Below are 21,227 nucleotides of genomic sequence, written 5' to 3' on the forward strand. Positions count from 1 at the left end.
TGAAGTGAATAGCTCTTGATTTGGTCAATTACAATATTCCTGATATCCAATTTTCTTGTTTTTGAGATGCCAGAGGAATTCTTAGTCTTATCCATGAAAGCTTCTAAACCCTTACTTTCTCAAGCTGGAACTGCTTGAATTATCTTGGTTTCTTCACTGGTAGTGGACCAGTAAAGTCAGCCTTGTGGTGTTAAGGCAAGTAAGATGCATATCTCAAAGAAAACTATGCATACCAAGGATGGTAATCCCTAGATTTGTCCTTTGCAGGAACCATTTTTGCAAAGAAATCTCAGGTAGCTGTAAGATACCAATGCACTACTATTGCCAATCTGTCACTCTTGTACCATTCAAGAAAAAAGAATCTCTTGTGCCCTGTTACACTAATTCATTTATATCTTTAGAAAATCATGGGATTAAGGAAATAATTCAAGAATTTTTTTGTCCAATAAATGTATCAAGCATTGAAGAAAAATCCCATTCAGTTCCAGTTCATACAAGTTCTTTTAAGGACAATGAATTCTGAACTAAGAAAAGCAGCACATTGCATTGTTTGTTTAGTTTTCTATTACATAATCCGGATGTCAATGAATTTTTATGGTAGGCATGTGGATGGGCAAAATAGTTTACATGCTTATCAGGAGCACACATCATGGGACATGTACCTGCTGGGTTTTTACGACAATAATAAGACAACTGGTCCCTACTTGATTCTTCATCCTTTCCATCTTTTCATCTACGTTATATTCTCTGCAACATTCAAGGATATTTACTTCTGAATCACAAACATTGTGTAAGCGCTGCCCCTACTACATTATTCTTTCCCATGGGTACCTAATGAAAGCAGTTTAGGCTCTGAACCCTTAGCATTCCCTAGCAGGTTTTTTGTGGAAGGTAGACACTGTGCAAACCTTTTATAATTACCTCCTCATGTCAAGTTTTGTCTCAGAGTACAAGACAATTATAAGCAAAGGATAAGTTATGATATTTAGGACTGATCTCAAACAGCTTTACTGTAAATCTTAAAGATCTCAACTGATTCATCAGGGATTTTAAACATCTCAAGCATTGCCACCTATGTTACATATGGTATCATTTCTATTAAAGGTTTGTCTGCACCTCCCAAGCCCACTATTGTTTACAACTCATGGTGGATGAGGTAGCATAGAACTGATTCTCATGGCTGTTTGTGACCTGGGGAACCCACAGTGCATGCTCAGCACCACCCACAGATTGTCATTTTCCTTAAGACTGCCTGGAAGAACTTTTTTTGCTTGTGGGCTAATAATTTTTTTTTTTACATGATAGGCAAACTGCAACATTTTTTATAAGACGAATTTTGTACTGAAAAATTACATTTTTATAAAATCCTAGTTTTACATCTTATACGAATAAAATGGTACTTAATTTAATAAGATAACCTTTCCGATAGGAAGAAAAATCTAATTAAGAAATTAGTATGATTAAAAAATTTATTTACAAAATCTTTTGTACAATTCATTTGCCTTTTAAATAAAATTACCACTCAATTTTCATTTTGCCAAGTTTTTAATTACAAAAATATGGATATCTGAAAATTGTTTGCTAGCAAAGTACCTCTGTATCATAAAACAACTATTAAAACACTATCAATACTTTAGAAATTATACCTGCAATGATAGAGCATGTCCAAACTAACACCTTAAATAAATTCTCAAAATTCCAAGTTTTTTATCAACTTATGAGAAAGACAATTTATAGAATGCTTCCCATTAAAACCAATGCTATTTCTTTTACTTATGAAAAACATATGGTGCTGTAGATCATGAAACTTAACTCTTGTTTACATATTGTATAGTACTTATAATAAACATATTCAGTATGTATGTGTACATAAATATGAATATGTTGATTATAACTTAAAAGCAGGCATATATTAATTATAACTTAAAAGCATAAATATGAATATGTTGATTATAACTTAAAAGCAGGCATATATTAATTATAACTTAAAAGTAAGATAATTTATCAATCATTACTTTACTAACCAACTTTTATGTGAAACTTAAAACACAATAAAGTAAAAACTGACAATTTAAATATTTCCATATACAAAATTAAAATAGATTTGACACCTCCTCAAGTAAGTGAAGGTTTGAAATAAAAACTCATCACAATTTACTGTATTATACCATAAGTGCTTAAAGGTACTTAAGCATTAAAACTGCATTTTTGCTTACTTCATCCCAATTATTAGTGTATGAAGTCATAAAACCTCAATTCTCATTGAACTGAAATGCAACCATACTCAGTTGGTCCTAAGAAACCTAATCAAAACTTAACTTATACAGCAGATATGAACAGTTTACCATGCATCAAATTAATCACTTTCAATAATATATGACCAGAAAGTGAATAAAACAAATGGCAAGCAGCCTACAGGCCATATAACAGCAAAAATGGCAAATGAAAGCAATATACAACAAATTCTATTTGTAATGTTGCAGTAAAAGATTTTAATGATTTTAAGGAATAAAAGGAGAAGCAACTGATTGCTGAAAACAGTATGCTGATAGTATGTAATGAAAGCCTGAAAAATTCAAAATATGCAAGCTTCCTATTTAAATTAATATAGTCAAAATTTTAAATATGATAAAATGCAAAACTTGAAAAATTAAGAAAATATTTAATGAAAGAGCTTTGAAGGTGTCAGTATAAAATGCAAACAACAGTTGCAAGGAAGACCTGAAATAATAGGTGTTGGTCTGTAAATATTCAAAAGCAATCTAAAATTTTCAAATGAATATCTCAAGAAAAAACTGAAATCATTCAAACTTCCACAAATTATTCTCTTACCTAGGGTAAAACTTATAAAGAAAAGAATTACAAAGTATGTTTTCATTAATTCCATATTTGGAAAACTAGACAAAAATTTATTAGACATTACTTACCTTGCATCAATAAAAAGATGCAATAAAAAGTATAACTTGATAAATTAAGGCAACTACTTACTGAACAAAATTATTTGTCAATCTATAAGACCAAGTCATTCAACAAATAACTACTCTTGTGCTGAAGTTATGGCTACTTAATATACAAAACACATCTAACATATACTACAAAACTATAGACAAGAGTAAATATTAGTCACTTTCATCAATAGCTACTTTGATAGAAAATCTCCATATAAAAATAGAAATCTGGTAAAATTTTTATGAGTAACCTGTGCTAATAATATTAACAGGATACTCGTTAACTTTCATTCTCCATAAATCTTTATCAAAAACACGAAATGAACATTTAGGGCAAGTTGGGAGCCTTTCCCAACACTTGAATATCTCCACGCTGCCAGTCACCTTCCAAGATTAAGTGTCGTACGAAGTCTTCATCATCATACTGAACATCATAGCAAGTGCCACTGACAAATTCAGCATCATCTGACTCCTCTGGTACAGTTCCAGGAGCAGAAATACCCAACACTGTTCCAGTACAATCAATTCCCTCCCCATCTATATTCCACTTGTGTCGTATGATCCTGCCAATGATGTCAGGATGCGTTTGTTCCAGACGGCGTCGGCGACGAGGTCGACTAGTCTCTCTTGGTTCTTCATATGCAGGCCTTTAATAGAGTGCAATGAACATAATTGTAAAAATAATACCATCGAACTTTGTGTATTACCTTATTCTAGTGAGATTTTTAAGGCATGACTGCACTACAGTACTCTAGTATATATTTTGTTATGAATATGCTAATTACGTAATAAACCTATCAAACCTAATACTATATCTTACTTAATAACTGCAGAACGCCTCTTCAGCAGCAAGGGAGTCGTATAAGAACCAGGGAAGAAGAGTAGGTATGCACAATAACATTAAAATGAAGAAAGTTAAGTAAAGAACAAATATAAAAGAAATGACAACCAATCAAGTGTATTGCTAGTCTTAGTTCCTTTGCCAGTATTAAACCATTAATGTTTTTTTCTTTCTTCTGAAAAAGCAATTCCTTTTCAAATCATGCTCCAGAGACATGAAAGAAATAACATTCATTCCTATAAGACCATTACCTATGAGAATTAAGATATGAATAAAAAGAAAAGTTGTCAATATCAGTCACACACTTGGATTTAAAAAGGAATAAATGGAAGGGTCAAACTTCGTCCATACTTTGTGTCCATCATAGTTTTGTTGTAGAAATTTTCCCTCAAATTTTCAGCTCTTTCTTTTCTATTATCCTTAAACTTTGTAAAATTCTGATTTCCTTTACTTTCACCTTTAAAAATTCTTCACTTATTCATTTTGCAGTTTTGCATACAATAAATATGGAACGTGTTTTTTGAGAAATTGTGGTACAGTTTGAGAACCACTGCTCTAGGCAAAAAAACTATAATAGTTAATTATATTTGCTGCATATATGATAAATATGCGAGGTTAGGTTCCAGACCCCGTCTTGCAAGGGGAATTTTTGTGTAAGTTTGGCAGTCTCTAAAATGCTAATAAATGCTTACTTCTAGAGTTTGAACACTAAATATGACCCTAATCATGCTTCCTAAATATAAAGCTAATTTTTTAATGATATTAAAGTTACTGTAACTTCATTTAAACGTTGGCTTAATACATTACCCTTAAAAATGAAATAAATGGTTGGTTTTGTTTTTGTTTGTATGGTATTTTTACATTGTATGGAACTAGTGGTTATTCAGCAACGGGACCAACGGCTTTGCGTGACTTCCGAACCATGTCGAGAGTCAACTTCTATCACCAGAAATACACATCTCTCACACCTCAATGGAATGCCCGAGAATCGAACTAGTGGCCACCAAGGTGATACACCAACACCATGCTGACCAAGCCACTGAGGCGCTGATAAATAGTTGGTAAAACTATAGGTGTGTGAAGATTACATACATACATCATATTTCTCTCTTCTTTCCCCCTCCTGACCAACCGATCTATGTTTAGAAGTCTTCTCGATGACTTTTAAGAAAGTCTTTATTCGGTCTCTTTCTCTTTGTTCTGAAATTCCTTTTCATGAACAGTGCTTTTTTATTTGGAGTAATACAACTCTTAGTTATGTGTCTATGTTTTAGAACAGGCGTTTATAGTTCTAAAAGGTTAAGGTAAAAATAGATAGAGAGAGAGTTGTCTTTACATAAGTATTAAGCTAACTTTTAAATTAAATTAAAGTTACTGTAATTTCATTAAAAAATAAAGTACTGTAATTTCATTTAAAAGTTATCTTTACATAATTATTAAGCTAACTTTGAAATGAAATTAAAGTTACTGTAATTTCATTTAAAAGTTGTCTTTATATAATTATTAAGCTAACTTTTAAACAAAATTAAATTTACTGTAATTTCATTTAAAAGTTAGCTCAATACATTACCCTTAAAAAAAATAAATGTTTGGTAAAAATATAAAATATAGGAGTGTGCAAAGATTCCATATGTTCAAAAGAGAGAGAGAGAGAGAGAGAGAGAGAGAGAGAGAGAGAATTAGTATTATTTTTATTATTCAATGTTATTTAATTTATACTTAAAAGCTTGAAAACTTATAAATTACATAGGAAAAATTAGACAAACACTTTTGCAAGGTTTCTCCAGGATCCAAAAATGTTGCGTTTGCATTCACGTGTCTGTGAAATACTCGCGTATGATAATTAGTTAGGTTCCAATGAAAAGTTTGCACAACATATTGCAAATTCGCATAACTCGAATCGCTTAAGATTGAGGTATTACTGTGCTGCCACCTAAAGTACTAACTGAGTAACTAATCATAAAATCACTATGCTCACCTGACTACCTTGCCTTACATGTGTAATCATAAAACCACAAAGCTCACGTGAACCACCTTGCCTCATATGCAAGTATCTGGATGAAATTTTGCTTATATCTTCTTATCTACGTCTTTACACCATTACTGAACCCCACCCTGGCATTTGCGGCCATGGTTTAGGCAAACTTGAATCCATAGTATAGGACTGACTAAATAACTTTTATACAATTTTTCTGTTATCATTGTTCTTTGGATTATTTTTAAACTTGTGTCCTGTATATTCCAATGCAAAAACTTTGGACTCCTATTGTGGCCTGATCCTAAAACAAGAACAACTTGGGCCAGCAGTTCTCCAGATAATGTAATTTGACTGCAATTGTACTGTCACTATAATGACAGGCCATATAAGAACAAAATCTTTCATAAAAAGTGTTCAGATGGATATAAAATTTTGGATTAACTTGAAAACCACTACTTAAAATTAGAACACAGAAACAGATTTGGCACAAGACATATAAATGAAATACTCAAGTTTGTTAGTTTAAAACTAAGGTGCAATTACAGCTAAAAATACTGTTGTATCTCAAAAATATATAAAACATGCAATTGACAATGAAAATCACACTTACTGGAAGGGTACATCATCATCTTCTTCATCATCATCATCGTCATCAACTGAGAAAGTAGAAATATAGCAATGTTTTGAAAATACTCCATGTAATTTAAACAGTTATATCAAACAAAACCTCATCTAAAACACTCAGATAATGAACATTAAGGAAAATCTAAAACTTCCCTATTACTTACCGTGCTTTCTTTTACGTGTATATGCTCGCTTGGAGGTTTGAGGTGGCTGATCTCCTTCGCCATGAACAAGGGAGTTACGATACATAAGAAGGGGCTGCCAATCCTCCCCCCTTGAGCTTGGCATACCAGCAGCAATACGTCGATCTAAATATGCTAAACTGGAAATTGAACACATGATCATCAGAAAAAAATACAAACATTTTCATATTACATCACTATCTAAATGTCATAAAGTGAAGGTGACACATACAGCACATATTTGTTGCAACAATAACCTAGCACATCAAAACTACACAGAACAATATCCCAATACTTGTATTAAATTCTAAAGTTTTAAACCTTTCAATAAATTCCACCATGCTTACAAAATCACAGCAGATGCATGTGACTTCATTATATAAGCAAATACCACAGGAAAATGATAGGCTAAAGGTCAAATGGGTAAAAACCAACGAGTTAATCCAAGATAATCTGAGATCACATGGTCACAAACTAAATCCATAGATTTAACCATGAGAGATGTGGAAGCTTAGCCATACAAAATCCAAAAACATGTATAAAACTGAATATACTACCTTTGTTGCTTATATTTATCTACTACTTTTTTAATTACAAAGGCATCGCATTTAAACAAACCAAGACTTAAATTTAGAACACTTCTATTATTTGACTTGATGAAACAAGATTCAATTATATTCTTTTTAACTGTGTTGCTACTCAGAATTAAGGATCTTGCTTCACTCAGTAGGATGATGTAAACCGCTCTTATGTACAAATAATGCAATTGATATCTGGCCACTTCTCACAAACTATTTGCATTGTTTGATTCATTGTGAAAGTGATTTTCCCATTTGTCAATAATATACTTTATTAAACATTTTACCAGGAATATCATATACGCAGCCAGAAATCTTTAGGGAAAATTTTTTATTACTAAACTCTTAACATTAAAATTACTGAAAACAACATATCTCTTGAAAAGCTTTAAAACTCTAGGAATTTCTAGAAACCTTCCATCATATGGTATTTGAGAATGTTATGCTTACCAAATTCAAGTCTGTCATTAATTAAATAAAATGTTTTAATTTACAATTTCTTTCTTCATTTACAGTAAATTTTATAGAATAGACAAAATTATTCAGCTTAATCAGAAATTCCTGGAGATTTTAGTGAATTGGCCAAATACAGAAAATATCATCCACATTCCTAAACCATATAACTTTTTGGGCAAATTTCTTGGTAAGCATTTTGTCTCAAAAAATTCCTTGTAAATATTACTAAGGACAGGAGATAAGGGATTACCCATAGTAACACCGAACTTTTGTACAAAGACACTCATCATTAAAACAAAACTAACTATCTTTGATACATAACATGTTAGATTAATGAGGTTTCCAACAGTTAAAGGAATATCATAACTTTCTAATGCTTCCTCCAAAAATTCAAGTAAATCATCTATGGGCACTTTTGTAAATAAAGAGATGACATTAAAACTAACCATATTGAAATAAAAATGAAGTATTTATGATAAAACAAAGTTTTATGAATACTTACCTGGCAGTTATATATATATAGCTATATATATAAAACTCGCGGCAACCGCCGAGTGGTAGGTGTCCGGTTAGGTGGTTAACAACCCTTACAGGGTGGTACTTGGAACCATTCCCATTTTCTATTCCTCAGATCATCTCTTGCCCGACCTGTCTCCTGAGGGGAGGTGGGTGGGCCTTAAAATATATATATAACTGCCAGGTAAGTATTCATAAAACTTTATCATAAATACTTCATTTTTATGAATAGAACTTACCTGGCAGTTATATATATATAGCTGATTCACACATTTGGAGGTGGGTGAAAGACAGCCAACATCGTTGGGGACACAACTAAAAGTTGTAGGTTATAACCTTGATTCCTTACCTGCTAAGGTAGCTGACTTCAAAAGTTCCTGCCTCTTGAGTCGCTTTCCCTTAGGAGCGCCAGCCAGGATGAGACCTGCTATGCTGAAACCACTCAATAGAGTCTGTCAAACGGGGCGAGACCAACAATGTGACTAGACTTCTGCACTACCTATTCCCCTTTTAATTAACTGCAACCTTACTCAACCTAACCACCTAACCTTGCAGACTAGATATTTTATCTATCTAGCTAGACTGAGGGTGCCATCTCGACCAGGCCACTCCTCAGACAACCATAAAAATGATATTGTCATGTTACAATAAAGTTTTATACATACTTACCTGACAGATATATACTTAGCTATAGACTTCGTCGTCCCTGACAGAATTTCAAATTTCGCGGCACACGCAACCGGTAGGTCAGGTGATCTACCGCCCTGCCCTGGGTGGCAGGACTAGGAACCATTCCCGTTTTCTAATCAGAATTCTTCTCTTCCACCTGTCTCCTGCGGGGAGGCTGGGTGGGCCATTAATCGTATATACCTGTCAGGTAAGTATGTATAAAACTTTATTGTAACATGACAATATCATTTTTATACATTCAACTTCCCTGCCAGATATGTACTTAGCTGATTAGCACCCATTGGTGGTGGGTAAGAGACAGCTAACTACTGAAATAGACAGGTAAACAACATATGTTGTAGGTATTAATAAACCTTGGTTCCTACCTTATTAGGCTGAAGACTTCGCGGCTACTGCCTTGGAGTCTGCTTAGCCTCAAGAGCCTCAGCGAGATATTGATCTATGGCTAAGAGTTCTTGTGGGTCTGCCAATGGGGTCTTATCCACTTACTCGGCAGAGCCTAAAGGCCTTTGTCATTGGGTGCTATTCCACTAACATGACAATACACCTTGTTCAAGGAGCACAACACCGATCCCGATCACCTGATCCTAACATCCATGTTAGTTCTAAGATTGCAAGGAGTTAGCCCCCGAACTCCTTAAAAACAAAAAAAAAAAAAACCAAAAAAACTCGAAACATTTTAATTACACGTTCATTTATACAAAATATATAAAAAAAAAAAAAAAATTTTGTACCCCCCTATTAGCCATACATACCCTTGATCCCCTACCAGCAATGACACTATGCACCCGTGCGACATCCGTGAGCTTGCTAATAGAAAACCAAGCACATATCTGGCAAGAGGGTTTATGTACGATAAAATTAAAATATTTTAAGGATCAGTCTTTGCTCCAAGACCCAGAACTGTATCTGCTGATACAAATGGACCTAGAGAGAAGCACTTCTCATAAGTCACTTTCACATCCTTCAGGTAATGAGATGCAAACCCTGAATTGCACCTCCAATAAGTAGTCTCAATGATATTTCTAAGAGACATATTCTTTTGGAACGCCAAGGGACGTTGCCTACTGCTCCCGTCACTCCTCATGGGTCTTAACCTTTAGAAGACCGAAGGATTCCTCTGAGCAGTTCTTGTGTGCGTCAGTAATTACGCTTCTCACAAAGAAGGCCAGGCGTTTTTGGACATGAGTCTTTTGGGGTTCTTCACAGCACACAAAGACCTTGTTGACAACCTCCCATCTGTTTCTTTCTCTCTAAATAAAATTTAAGAGCTCTCACTGGACAGAGAGACCTCTCTGTCTCTCTGCCTACGAGGCTAGATAGACCTTTTACCTCAAAGCTTCTGGGCCAAGGTTTTGATGGGTTCTCGTTCTTCGCCAGAAACAATGTCTGGAACGAGCAGATAGCAGCATCTCCTTTGAATCCCACTGTGGAGTCCAGAGCGTGCAATTCGCTCGTCCTCTTGGCTGTAGCGAGAGACAACAGGAATAAGCATTTCCTAGTGACGTCGCGGAAGGAAGCCAGATGTAGAGGCTCGAATTTATCCGAGGAAAGGAATTTCAGGACCACGTCCAGATTCCAACTAGGTGTTCTAGGAGTTGCTGATTTTGAAGTTTCAAAGGATCTAATCAAATCATGTAGATCTTTGTAATCTGCAATTTCTAGCCCTCGATTCCTGAATACTGAAGACAGCATGCTTCTGTATCCCTTGATTGTTGACACAGATAGGTGCGATTCCTCTCTCAGAAAGAGGAGGAAATCGGCAATGTTAACTATAGAGGTACTGGAGGAGGAACGCTTCTGACTCTTACACCACCTCCTAAAGACTTCCCACTTCGATTGGTATACTCTTCTCGTCGAAGATCTGCGAGGGCTCGAGCGATAGCCCCTGCAGCCTTGCGAGAAAAGCCCCTCGCTCTGACAAGTCTTTCGATAGTCGAAAGGCAGTCAGAGCGAGACCGGGGAGGTTGTGATGAAACCTCTCGAAGTGGGGTTGTCCGAGTAGATCTGGTCTGCTTGGAAGAGATCTGGGGAAGTCCACTATCCACTCCAGTACCTCCGTGAACCATTCTTGGGCTGGCCAAAATGGGGCTATTAGGGTCAACTTCGTGCTCTTTGAAGCTACGAACTTCCTGAGCACTTCCCCCAGGATCTTGAACGGGGGAAAGGCGTAGGCGTCTAAACCCGACCAATCCAGGAGAAACGCGTCTATCGCAAAGGCTCTCGGATCTTCCACTAGAGAGCAAAAGATCTCTACTCTTTTGGAGAGGAACGTCGCAAACAGGTCTATGTGAGGTCTCCCCCACAGGGACCAAAAGACTTTCGACACACTTCTGCGTGTAGAGTCCACTCTGTGGGAAGGACCTGATTCCTCCTGCTTAGTCTCGTCCGCTCTCACATTCTTTATACCTTGCACAAATCTTGTGAGGAGAGTTATGCCTCTTTCCTCTGCCCAGGTTAAACAGGTCTTTTGTTAACTGATAGAGGGAGAAAGTGCGTGCCTCCTTCCTTGCTTGCGTATGTAAGCCAGAGCCGTGGTGTTGTCCAAGTTTATCTGAATCACCCCGCCTCTGACTATCTCCTCGAAGAACCTTAAGGCTAGGTGTATGGCCACTAGTTCCTTGCAATTGATGTGCCCGGACACCTGTTCCTTTGTCCAGGTGCCTGACACCTCCCTTGCTCCTAGCGTCGCTCCCCATCCCGACTCCGAAGCGTCGGAAAATAACACTTGGTCTGGGTTCTGCAGGGCAAGCGACACGCCTTCGTTCTTCTGAAGAGGAAGGATCCACCACTTCAAGTGATCTTTTATCTCTTGTGGAAGCGGGAAGGTGTCTGAGAGTTGTCCCGTCTTCCAACTCCACACCCCTTTCAGGAAAAACTGAAGAGGGCGAAGGTGAAGCCTCCCCAGAGAGAAGAACTTTTCTAGCGAGGACAGAGTCCCTAAAAGGACTCAGATAATCCCTCGCTGAACTGCTCTCTCTCTCTAAGAAGTTCGAGATTCTCGACAAACCTCGAGTGATTCTCTCTCCGCGAAGGAAATACTCGAAAACCCGAGAATCCATCTGAATCCCCAGATAGACCAAGCTCTGGCTGGGGATCAGCTGCGACTTCTCAAGGTTCACGAGTAATCCCAGCGATTCAAACATGTTTCTTGTTATTGATAAGTCCTCCAAGCGAAGCCATCTTGCTACATTCGCCATCAGGTTGGTGAAGACCTGTGGAGCTGTAGACAGGCCGAAACACAGAGCCCTGAATTGAAAAATCTTGTCTCCTATCATAAATCGAAGATATTTCTTTGACAAATGGTGAATGGGAACGTGGAAATATGCATCTTGCAAGTCCAGAGAGACCATCCAATCTCCTGGACGAAGAGCTGACATTACTGAGGCGGACGTTTCCATACGGAACTTCTTTTTCTGAACAAAGCGATTCAGAGCGCTTACGTCCAGTACTGGTCTCCACCCCCCCGATGCCTTTGGTACTAGAAAAAGGCGATTGTAAAATCCCGGGGAGTGTGGATCCTGCACAAGTTCGATGGCCTCCTTCTCCCACATTTGTTCCACCATTTGAAGGAGAGTCTTTCTCATTACAGGGTCTCTGTACCTCGCTGACAGTTCCCGAGGCGTAGATGTTAGGGGAGGACTGTCCTCGAAGGGGATTACGTATCCTTTCTTTAGGACTGAAACTGCTCCCCTTTTTGCCCAGACTCCTGCAAAGTTCAGGAGTCTGGCGCCCACTGGTGCTTGAAGGAACAACAAGTCATTTTGTCTTCTTGAAAGGTCTGAAGGAAGACCTTCCTCTCTTGTCAGAGCTCTTCTTTCTGGCAGGGGGACGAGCCGCTGCACCTCCACGAAAGGGCTGCTGAGGAGTACGAGAGTCCTTTTTATTCGTCGACACTACAGGACGGCCCTTCTTGGACGTTTGTACAAGTAGGTCTTGTGTCGCCTTCTCAGTTAGCGAGCGAGATATATCCTTCACTAACTGAGAAGGAAACAGATGATCTGACAGAGGGGCGAACAATAACGCTGTCCTCTGGCTCGGAGAAACCCCTTTTGATAACAGGGATCCATAGACTGATCTCTTCTTCAGAAGACCAGCACCAAATAGGGCAGCAACCTCTCCCGAACCGTCTTGTACTACCTTGTCCATGCAAGACAGGATGCTATGGAGAATCTGGGTTCTTAAGAAACTCCGGGTCTTTAGATTTATTAGCCAAACTACGAGTGACCAATCCAGAAAATTGAACACCTCTAAAGTGACAAAAAGTCCCTTTAGAAAGTGGTTCAACTCCGAAATGCTCCATGTAGATCTGACCGATCTAAAGAGTGACAGATGGAGGCATCCACTAAATTGGCAAAAGTCCGCATCTGCCGAAGCAGGAAGAGAAAGACCCATAGTCTCTCCTGTCCCATACCAAATACCTCTCTTTCCATGGAGTTTGGAAGGAGGCATGCAGAATACTGTCTTTCCCAACTCTTTCTTATTGCCCATCCAAGATTCTAAAGATTGGAGGGCCTTCTTCATGGAAATCGCAGGTTTCATTTTCAGAAAGGCCGAAGATTTCACCGTAGCCGAGCTCGAAAAGAGAGAACGAGGAGAAGGAGCCGCCGCCGGACTAAGAGAGTCTCCAAACTCTTGTAGTAACAAGGAGGCTAAGATCTTATAATTTGAGAGTCCCTCATTTGCAGGAGGCTCGTCATCAGATAAATCGTCCAAACCTCGATCAGACGAAGGAGAAAGCTCTCGTTTGGAGGAAGAGTCTTTCCAAGACCTCCTACGATCTGAAGGAGAGGAGCTTCTGTTTGGAGAAGAGTCATAAATTCCAGAAAATGAGTCTCCGACTCTTGCCCCTCCTGGCTCTTGGACTCTTGCCTCCCCTGACTCCTGCCTCCTGGCTCCTGACTCCGGACTCCGGACCTCCGGACTCCTGACTCCTGACTCCTGGCTCCTGCCTCCTGACTCCTGCCCCTGGCTCCTGACTCCTGCCTTCTGACTCCTGACTCCTGACTCCTGACTCCTGACTCCTGACTCCTGACTCCTGACTCCTGACTCCTGACTCCTGACTCCTGACTCCTGACTCCTGCCTCTTGCCTCCTGGCTCTTGCCTCCTGCCTCTTGCCTGGGTGACTCCTCACTCCTGGCTCTTGGCTCCTGCCACCCGGGTGACTCCCTCCTCCTGGCCAGGTTTGGGCCTAGACGCCTGATCGGCTCACTCCGTAAGGTGACTCCCACGTCTTACAAGAAGCCTCACCTCGAGTAGGAGCATCGATCCTGGCGGCAGATACCTCCATACGTCTGGAAGACCTTTTGATAGGAAGGGAAGAGTCTTTCTTCTAGGAGGCTCCTTTGAAGCACTCCTACAAAAGACGAAATCTGCTCCTGCATTAGCAATCATAAACCTCCTTAGTAACCACCTCTTTATCCTCTTCGGGAGGAGGGGAAGGAAGGAGGAGGGGAGGAGTCCATATCCTCCACCTCCTGACTCCTTCTAACTCTGGTTGACAGAATGGCTTCTTCTTGCCTTCTTAACCTCCCGAAGGAGACTCCTCAGGGAAGTTTTCCGGTTGGGCTCGAGTCAATCGTCGGAGCCTTCCAACGCCTCTTCAGTGGTCGCGAGCGATCTGAATCCCTCCAATCACGTCTCGGAGACGAAGATCCCGACGAAGAAAAACAAAAACTCACGCAGGACGCTTTTACAATAGCGATCCCTGGCAGTCTGGGGTGTCACAGAAACTGCCGAAGGGACACCTGATCGGTGGGGATTCTCCACAACCTCCTTTCGGTTTCGACATTCCTTCTCCTCTGGGCATGTGAGCTTGGAAGAGGTCTAGACCTAGGAGCGTTGCGGAGCCGACCAGATGCCCCCTCCACTACACTGGGGACACTCATATCACTGTCCACTGAAAAATCACTAGCCTTACCTTGCAGGGCAGCCATTTTGTTTTCCATTAACTTGAAGGCCGCTTTTAGATCCGCAAGTTCTTTCGCTGAATCTACAGGTTCTGCAATAGGAGAAGGGGCTGAAATGGAAGGAGAAGTAGCAATACTTACCCTTGGGGAAGATCCCAAGCTAGGAATTAGTTCATTAGATCTCGAACTACTTAAACTTCTAGAAGAAGCCTTCCTCACTCTTTCTCTTTCTAACTTTTTCAAATAATTAGTTAGATTCTTCCATTTATTCTCACTCAAATTCTCACATTCCTTGCAAGTATTAGTGAAAGAACATTCATACTCCCTGCAACCCTTGCATACAGTGTGAGGGTCTACCGAAGCTTTTGGCAACCTCACCTTACAGCCTACATTCACACAACATCTCACAACCATTCCAGTGTCAGACATTTTTAAAGAAAAATCCAAAATCAAGTCCACAAAACAGTCCACAAAAGCGGTATGCCAATCCAACAATCCAGATACGTCACCAAAGTCGGTCAAGAGATCAATTGCCGGTGAAAAAAAGAAAACCAATCGAGGGAGGTAACCAACAACAATGTTGACGGTCCGGACGACAGAAGAATTCTGATTAGAAAACGGGAATGGTTCCTAGTCCTGCCACCCAGGGCAGGGCGGTAGATCACCTGACCTACCGGTAGCGTGTGCCGCGAAAATGACAATTTGTCGAAAATTGCATTTTTCCTAACTATACAAACCTGAGGTCCTTTTACAATAGGAAGGTACTAGCGGCAGCTGGATAGGTCGTAAGCTTTCGAACAAGGGGTTCGGTAGTTAACTGCTTGTCCGACAGGCGCGCGCGCGCGACTGGGAGGTAAACAAATCACTTTTGCTTTTGGCCCAAGCAAAAACTGCAGAGTGAGGGGTGGCATGAGGTGGGACTATGTGTAAAAGGACCTCAGGTTTTGTATAGTTAGGAAAAATGCAATTTTGGACCAAATTGTTCATTTGTTCCGACACGGCATACAAACCTTCGGTCCTTTTACAATAGGAAGACTCACTTCTTGGTGGGAGGAATCTGAGTCTTTTGTGAACAGACTGGTGTTCGCCCAACCTTGGAATGCCTCCCTGGTCGTAAGAGCGAGGAGGGATCCAAGCCTCTGTCCGATTGATCGGGGAGGTGTGCACCGCAGGATCAATGGTCAGACCTCTGGACCAGGTACTAAGAGAAGAGGCAAGCGTATCTCTTCGTACCAGCAAACAAGAACAAGTTCCTATTTGCAAGAGGCAACATAAAGTTATGGTTTGTCTCTTGTTGGCATCCACTTCCCCCCCCTTGTAGGAGGAAGTGGTGGATATTCGCTCCCATCCCTAGTGGAAAGGGATAGGATGGGGCTCTGTCGAGTAGCTCACCGGCATCTCGTCCTTATCCAGCAAGGTGATGACCGTATCCCTCTACCCAGGCAGGTAGGGGGAGAAAAAGATAGGAAGAGAAGCCAGTCACTCTCTCATTCACTTATCTATTCTTACAGTCACACCAGGACTCGATGCTGTTCAGCCTGCTAGGGTCTGGGTTAGCTACACAACGTGTTAGAGCAGCACCACGGGTCCCAAGGAAAACGATCCAAGGACCTGTGGGCAATATCCAAAAGGTAGAAGGAGGTGCCAGTGGTGGTTGTGACCAGACCCTGCCTTCAGTACCTGCGCCACAGGAGAAGTTCTTGTGTAACTCGAGGGAGTGTACTTCTAGGTCATCTTGGTGCTGACGAAGAGTCTTCAACACTCAGCCTGGGATGTCGAGTTTCTTCAGAAAGCGCGCGGTCGCGCTTTCACAGGACAAAGCAGCATCTCCTTCGCATCGAAGGCGGTGAAGTCCATTAGGGAGGGGATTGTGAATGAACCACTTAACCGATCGTCAGGAACCGAAGGGTTCTGAGTCTTCGCTACGAAGTCGGTACGAAATCGAGCGTCACGAATCCCCATCCCCTGGATGCTTGACTTCGCAGGAAAGTCCCATGCAATTACCTCAGAGGAAAAGAAGGCAATGGGTCGTATTGACCTATCCCTCTTCTCGACTTCGGTGATGTCCTGTACCCATACTGGTCTATCCGTCTGCAGCGAAGTGTCTCACATTCTCCTATCCCCATGCAGTGAAGTTCTTCTCGGTAGTGGATAGGACACCGACACTCAATGGTGGGCTGTCGATGGTATGGGTACTGTGACAAGCCGTTAGGACGAAGAAAAGACTGTTATGGAACAAACCGAACTAAGTCACAGCGAAGTTCGTAACTGACTTGGGCGCTCTGACAGCTGCCGACTGACTGCGTTCGGTAGGAGGCAAGTGTCCAAGCGCCCACCCGAGTAAGTCACGTGACTTCGCCTTAAAAGGGTTATGCCAAGAGACTAAACAAATAATTTGTTGTCACCGATGACCAGAAGGCGAGGTGATGATTCTCTTAAGGCATGTGCCCAACAGGCGAAAGTCAATTGCCTTCTAGAGACCGAGGTCCCCTGATGGCAAGATATCTTCATAGTATAGTTGATTCTCAGCTAAGGAAGGACACACTAATGTGTCGTTGAAGACGAAGGTGTACAGAAAAAGCAACCTACGTCTTCACAGCTGAACCGAGAGAAGGATTCTCAAGATTCTGAACTGTGCTACAAAGACTGAGAACGCTAACCGCATATTCATTGCTGTCCGGTGAGGATCGTCAGTTGCAATAAAAGCGGAGCGTTTTTCAGTAATGAAGACAGGGAAAATACTGCCTGAAGAAACTGCTTCTCATGGGCTGAACATTTGGAAGTAGAGCTGTCAGGTCGGAGAGTGGGCGATGTCTTCTGACACATGTGTTAATTCGGGGCGAGCAATGAATAATTGCACACCTACGAATACGAGATATTTTGGAAGACAAACTCAGATGTCTGCAAAAATCATTCGCATTATCGCGGTGCGATGCAGAGCGAGACAAGTACAGACTTCTGTTACCGTGCGGTAAACAGAAAGATGAAAGAGTCCAAGAGATATCTCTGTTGAAAAATTCTCGCAATGTCGAAGGCGATGAAAATCGAGGTGTCACAGCAGTAGATGGTCCTTCATTATTGCGAGAATCCCCGTTAATCAGAGGACCTAAGTCCATGATTGTTGGGCAGAGATACGGTTCGGTAGTCAATCAAACCAGGGGAGAGAGAGACGTAACCGACCGTGCATCTCCGAGACCTAGCTGATACTGAGCTGCTATCAGGCAAAAACAGGAAGTGGAGCAGCAGCCAGCAACATCCTGGTACCGGCGGCAGGTCCAGGGGCGAGCTCTAGGGCAGCGGAAGTGTGGTCGCGGCAGCGCGGCAACCACGAGCGGCGGCGGCACGCCCCCCTCTCGGTACGGCGAACGGCACTTCACAGCGGGCTGTAGGCAAGACTGTTACCACGTGAGGCGAGTACACCAGGTGAGGAGGGACGTCGTCACCTGGAGCGTGGTCACCACTCCATGGGTGACCGCAGTAGGCCCAGACATAGAACCGCAGCCTGGACAACTAGCACGCCCTGCAAATGGAAGGACGCCCATACCTCACCAAGGTCCACCCTCGTGGCAGTAGCACCTGCGGAAATAACAGTAGTAGTGATTAGTGGGGGGGAAGTCCCCTCGCGCGGGGGGTGCCAGATAACCTCCCCCCCCCCCCCCACCCCCCCGAAGGAGAAGGGCCATCTGTGGGAGCTGAGGGGGGGGGGGGGGGTTCTCGTTCCCCACCCCCGCACAGCCACCCATGTACCCAACAATAATAATAAGAGCCCGAGAGCAATCGTGCCCTCGGCACCGAATGCAAGGGCATAAGGATCAATTCCCTGACTGAGCGGAACTTGAACCAAATAAATATTGATGCAATCAATAATAAAAGGAATAAAATGAAAAAGAATCTTGCATTACGATTCACTTCACAATGAATAAGGGCTCGGATCGAGCGCATTTGCGCCCTCGGTACAGAGCGCAAGGGTAAAAGGATCCATTCCCGATTATGAACGGAAACCTTGATCCATAATGAATTGATGCAATCAAAATATATATGAAAATGAAAAAGAATACTGCGCTTGCGATTTCACTTCATACAAAATAAAAAGGGGAAGGATCAATTCCCGGGAAATAGCGGAAACATTGATCCAAGTAAATAATGCAATCTCGATAAAATATGAAAATGAAAAAGAACTGCACTTGCGATTTCACTTCATTCAAATAAAAAGGGGAAAGTATCAATTTCCGGGTAAGAGCGGAAACTGATCCAAAATGAGTATTGCTACAATCAAAATAAATATATGAAAATGAAAAAGAATACTGTACTTGCGATTCCACTTCCATACAGAATAAGTTTTCGTGCCGAGCGCATTCGCTCGGCAACGAGCATACAGGTGAAAAAAATATAAATGAAAAGGGCACTTACTTCGATTTTCATCTTACACATTTCCAACCAAAATATAAGCTCGGAGCGAGCGTTCTCCGCCCTCGCACCGAGCATACACAATATGAGGATCATTTCTGGGAAAAATGAATTCCCGCACTTACGCCCTTCAGTCCCGGCACTCGGGTAATCGGAGGGCGTGGAGAAACCAAGATCCTTTATTTCACAATTGAATTCAATGGAAATAAATATGAAATGATTGTACTTACAATTCAGTTTCACTAGATAAATAGAAAAAGAAAAACACAACCATGCGAAAGCAATGACGATGAAGCGGGCAGAGCGCGATGATACACGTCTACACGCCAGCAGGCCGAAAGCAAAAGTGGGTTGTTTACCTCCCAGTCGCGCGCGCGCGCCTGTCGGACAAGCAGTTAACTACCGAACCCTTGTTCAAAGAAAGCTTACGACCTATCCAGCTGCCGCTAGTACCTTACCTATTGTAAGAAAAAAAGGACCGGAAGGTTTGTATGCCGTGTCGGAACAAATTTGAAATTCTGTCGGGGACGACGGAGTCTATAGCTAAGTATATATCTGGCAGGGAAGTTGAATGTATAAAAACACAAACCCCAATAAAGGTATGTCAAACTAAAGTTAAGGTTGAGGGGAGGTAGTAACTCCTTCGCCCAATAACGAAGACGTAGCTACGTATGGACCCAAAGAGTAACACTTCTCGTAGTCTACTCTTACCTCTCTGAGATAATGAGAAGCGAATACAGAGTCGCTCCTCCAAAATGTCGAGTCCATTATTTGTCTAACTGACATGTTCTTCTGGTATACCAAAGACGTAGATATTGCCCTCACCGTCATGGGCCCTTCACTTTTAAGAGACCGAAAGTTCTTCCCCGCCTCACAATAAGAGGTGAGCTTCTCTAATTGTTTCCCTCAAGAAGAATGACAATGCATTCTTTGAGAGGGGCCTTTGAGGATCTTTAACGGAACACCATAAAGCACTGGAAGGTCCTCTTAAACTCTTGGTCCGTGACAAATATGTTCTGAGAGCTCTAACTGGGCAGAGGAGTCTCTCCTCCTCTTGACCCACCAAGTTTGTTAGGTTAGGAACCTCAAACGTCCTCGGCCAGGGTTTGGATGGGTTCTCATTCTTAGCGAGGAAGTCGAGCCTTAAGGAACATACAGCTCCGTCTTGAGTGAAGCCTACGTGCTTCTCCATCGCCTGAATCTCGCTTACCCTTTTTGCTGTGGCGAGAGCCATCAGAAATAACGTCTTCTTGGTTAAATCTCTAAGGGTTGAATGCGAGATGGGTTCGAACTTCCTACCGCATAAGAACTTCAAAACCATATCCAAATTCCAAGCCGGGGGTCTTACTGTGTGTTTTAGTCGTTTCAAAACGACTTCAAGAGATCCTTCAAATCCGTATTTAGATAGGGTCGAATGCCTCTATGCTTAAAGACTGTTGAAAGCATACTTTTGTATCCTTTTATCGTGGATACGGCCAGCTTAGATTCCTGTCTGAGGAACAGAAGAAAATCAGCAATCTGACTCACAGAGGTAGTGGTTGAGGACACTTTGTGTCGTTTTACACCAAGATCTAAAAATTTCCCACTTCGATTGGTTATACTCTGTGCGAGATATCCTCCTCGCTCTTGCGATAGCTCTAGAACCCCTTACTCAGAAAAGCTTTCTGTCTGACAAGCTTTCTCGATAGTCTGAATGCAGTCAGCTGTAGAGCGAGGGGGTTTTGATGATACCTCTCGAAGTGGGGCTGTTTGAGAAGCTTTGGACTTGGAGGAAGGCTTCTTGGAAAGTCCACTAGCATCTCCACTACTTCTGTGAACCATTCTCTTGCTGGCCAAAAAGGTGCTATCAGGGTCATTCTCCCTGTTTCGAGAAGGGCGAACTTCTTGTTGACCAGATTGATGATCTTGAACGGGGGAAACGCATAAGTATCCATCCCTGTCCAGTCCATCAAGAAGGCGTCCACTGCTATTGCTTCCTTGTCCGGTACCAGGGAGCAGTAGTTGGGGATTCTCTTGTTCTTGCTGGAGGCGAAGAGATCTATCGATGGCCTCCCCCATAACTTCCACAGATCCTGGCAAACTTGCAGATCGAGGGTC

General features: G+C 41.5%; 1 protein-coding gene across 3 annotated transcripts in view; it reads right to left on the reverse strand.

Moving 5' to 3' along the window:
- The window catches only part of LOC135206733 (cohesin subunit SA-2-like), a 307,211-nt gene that overhangs the window by 72,642 nt on the left and 213,342 nt on the right, over positions 1–21,227 (reverse strand). For 2 of the 3 annotated variants that reach the window (XM_064238201.1, XM_064238204.1), the window contains exons 20-21: positions 6,556–6,713; positions 6,378–6,423 (exon numbers count right to left, since the gene is read on the reverse strand). In XM_064238201.1, coding sequence (XP_064094271.1) covers positions 6,378–6,423; positions 6,556–6,713 — 204 coding nt within the window. Of the gene's footprint in view, positions 1–1,451; positions 3,596–6,377; positions 6,424–6,555; positions 6,714–21,227 lie in introns of those variants that run through there. The other variant, XM_064238202.1, reaches the window with a different exon arrangement.

The sequence above is a fragment of the Macrobrachium nipponense genome, chromosome 31 (assembly GCF_015104395.2).
Source record: "Macrobrachium nipponense isolate FS-2020 chromosome 31, ASM1510439v2, whole genome shotgun sequence".
In the NCBI taxonomy this organism is placed as follows: domain Eukaryota; kingdom Metazoa; phylum Arthropoda; class Malacostraca; order Decapoda; family Palaemonidae; genus Macrobrachium; species Macrobrachium nipponense.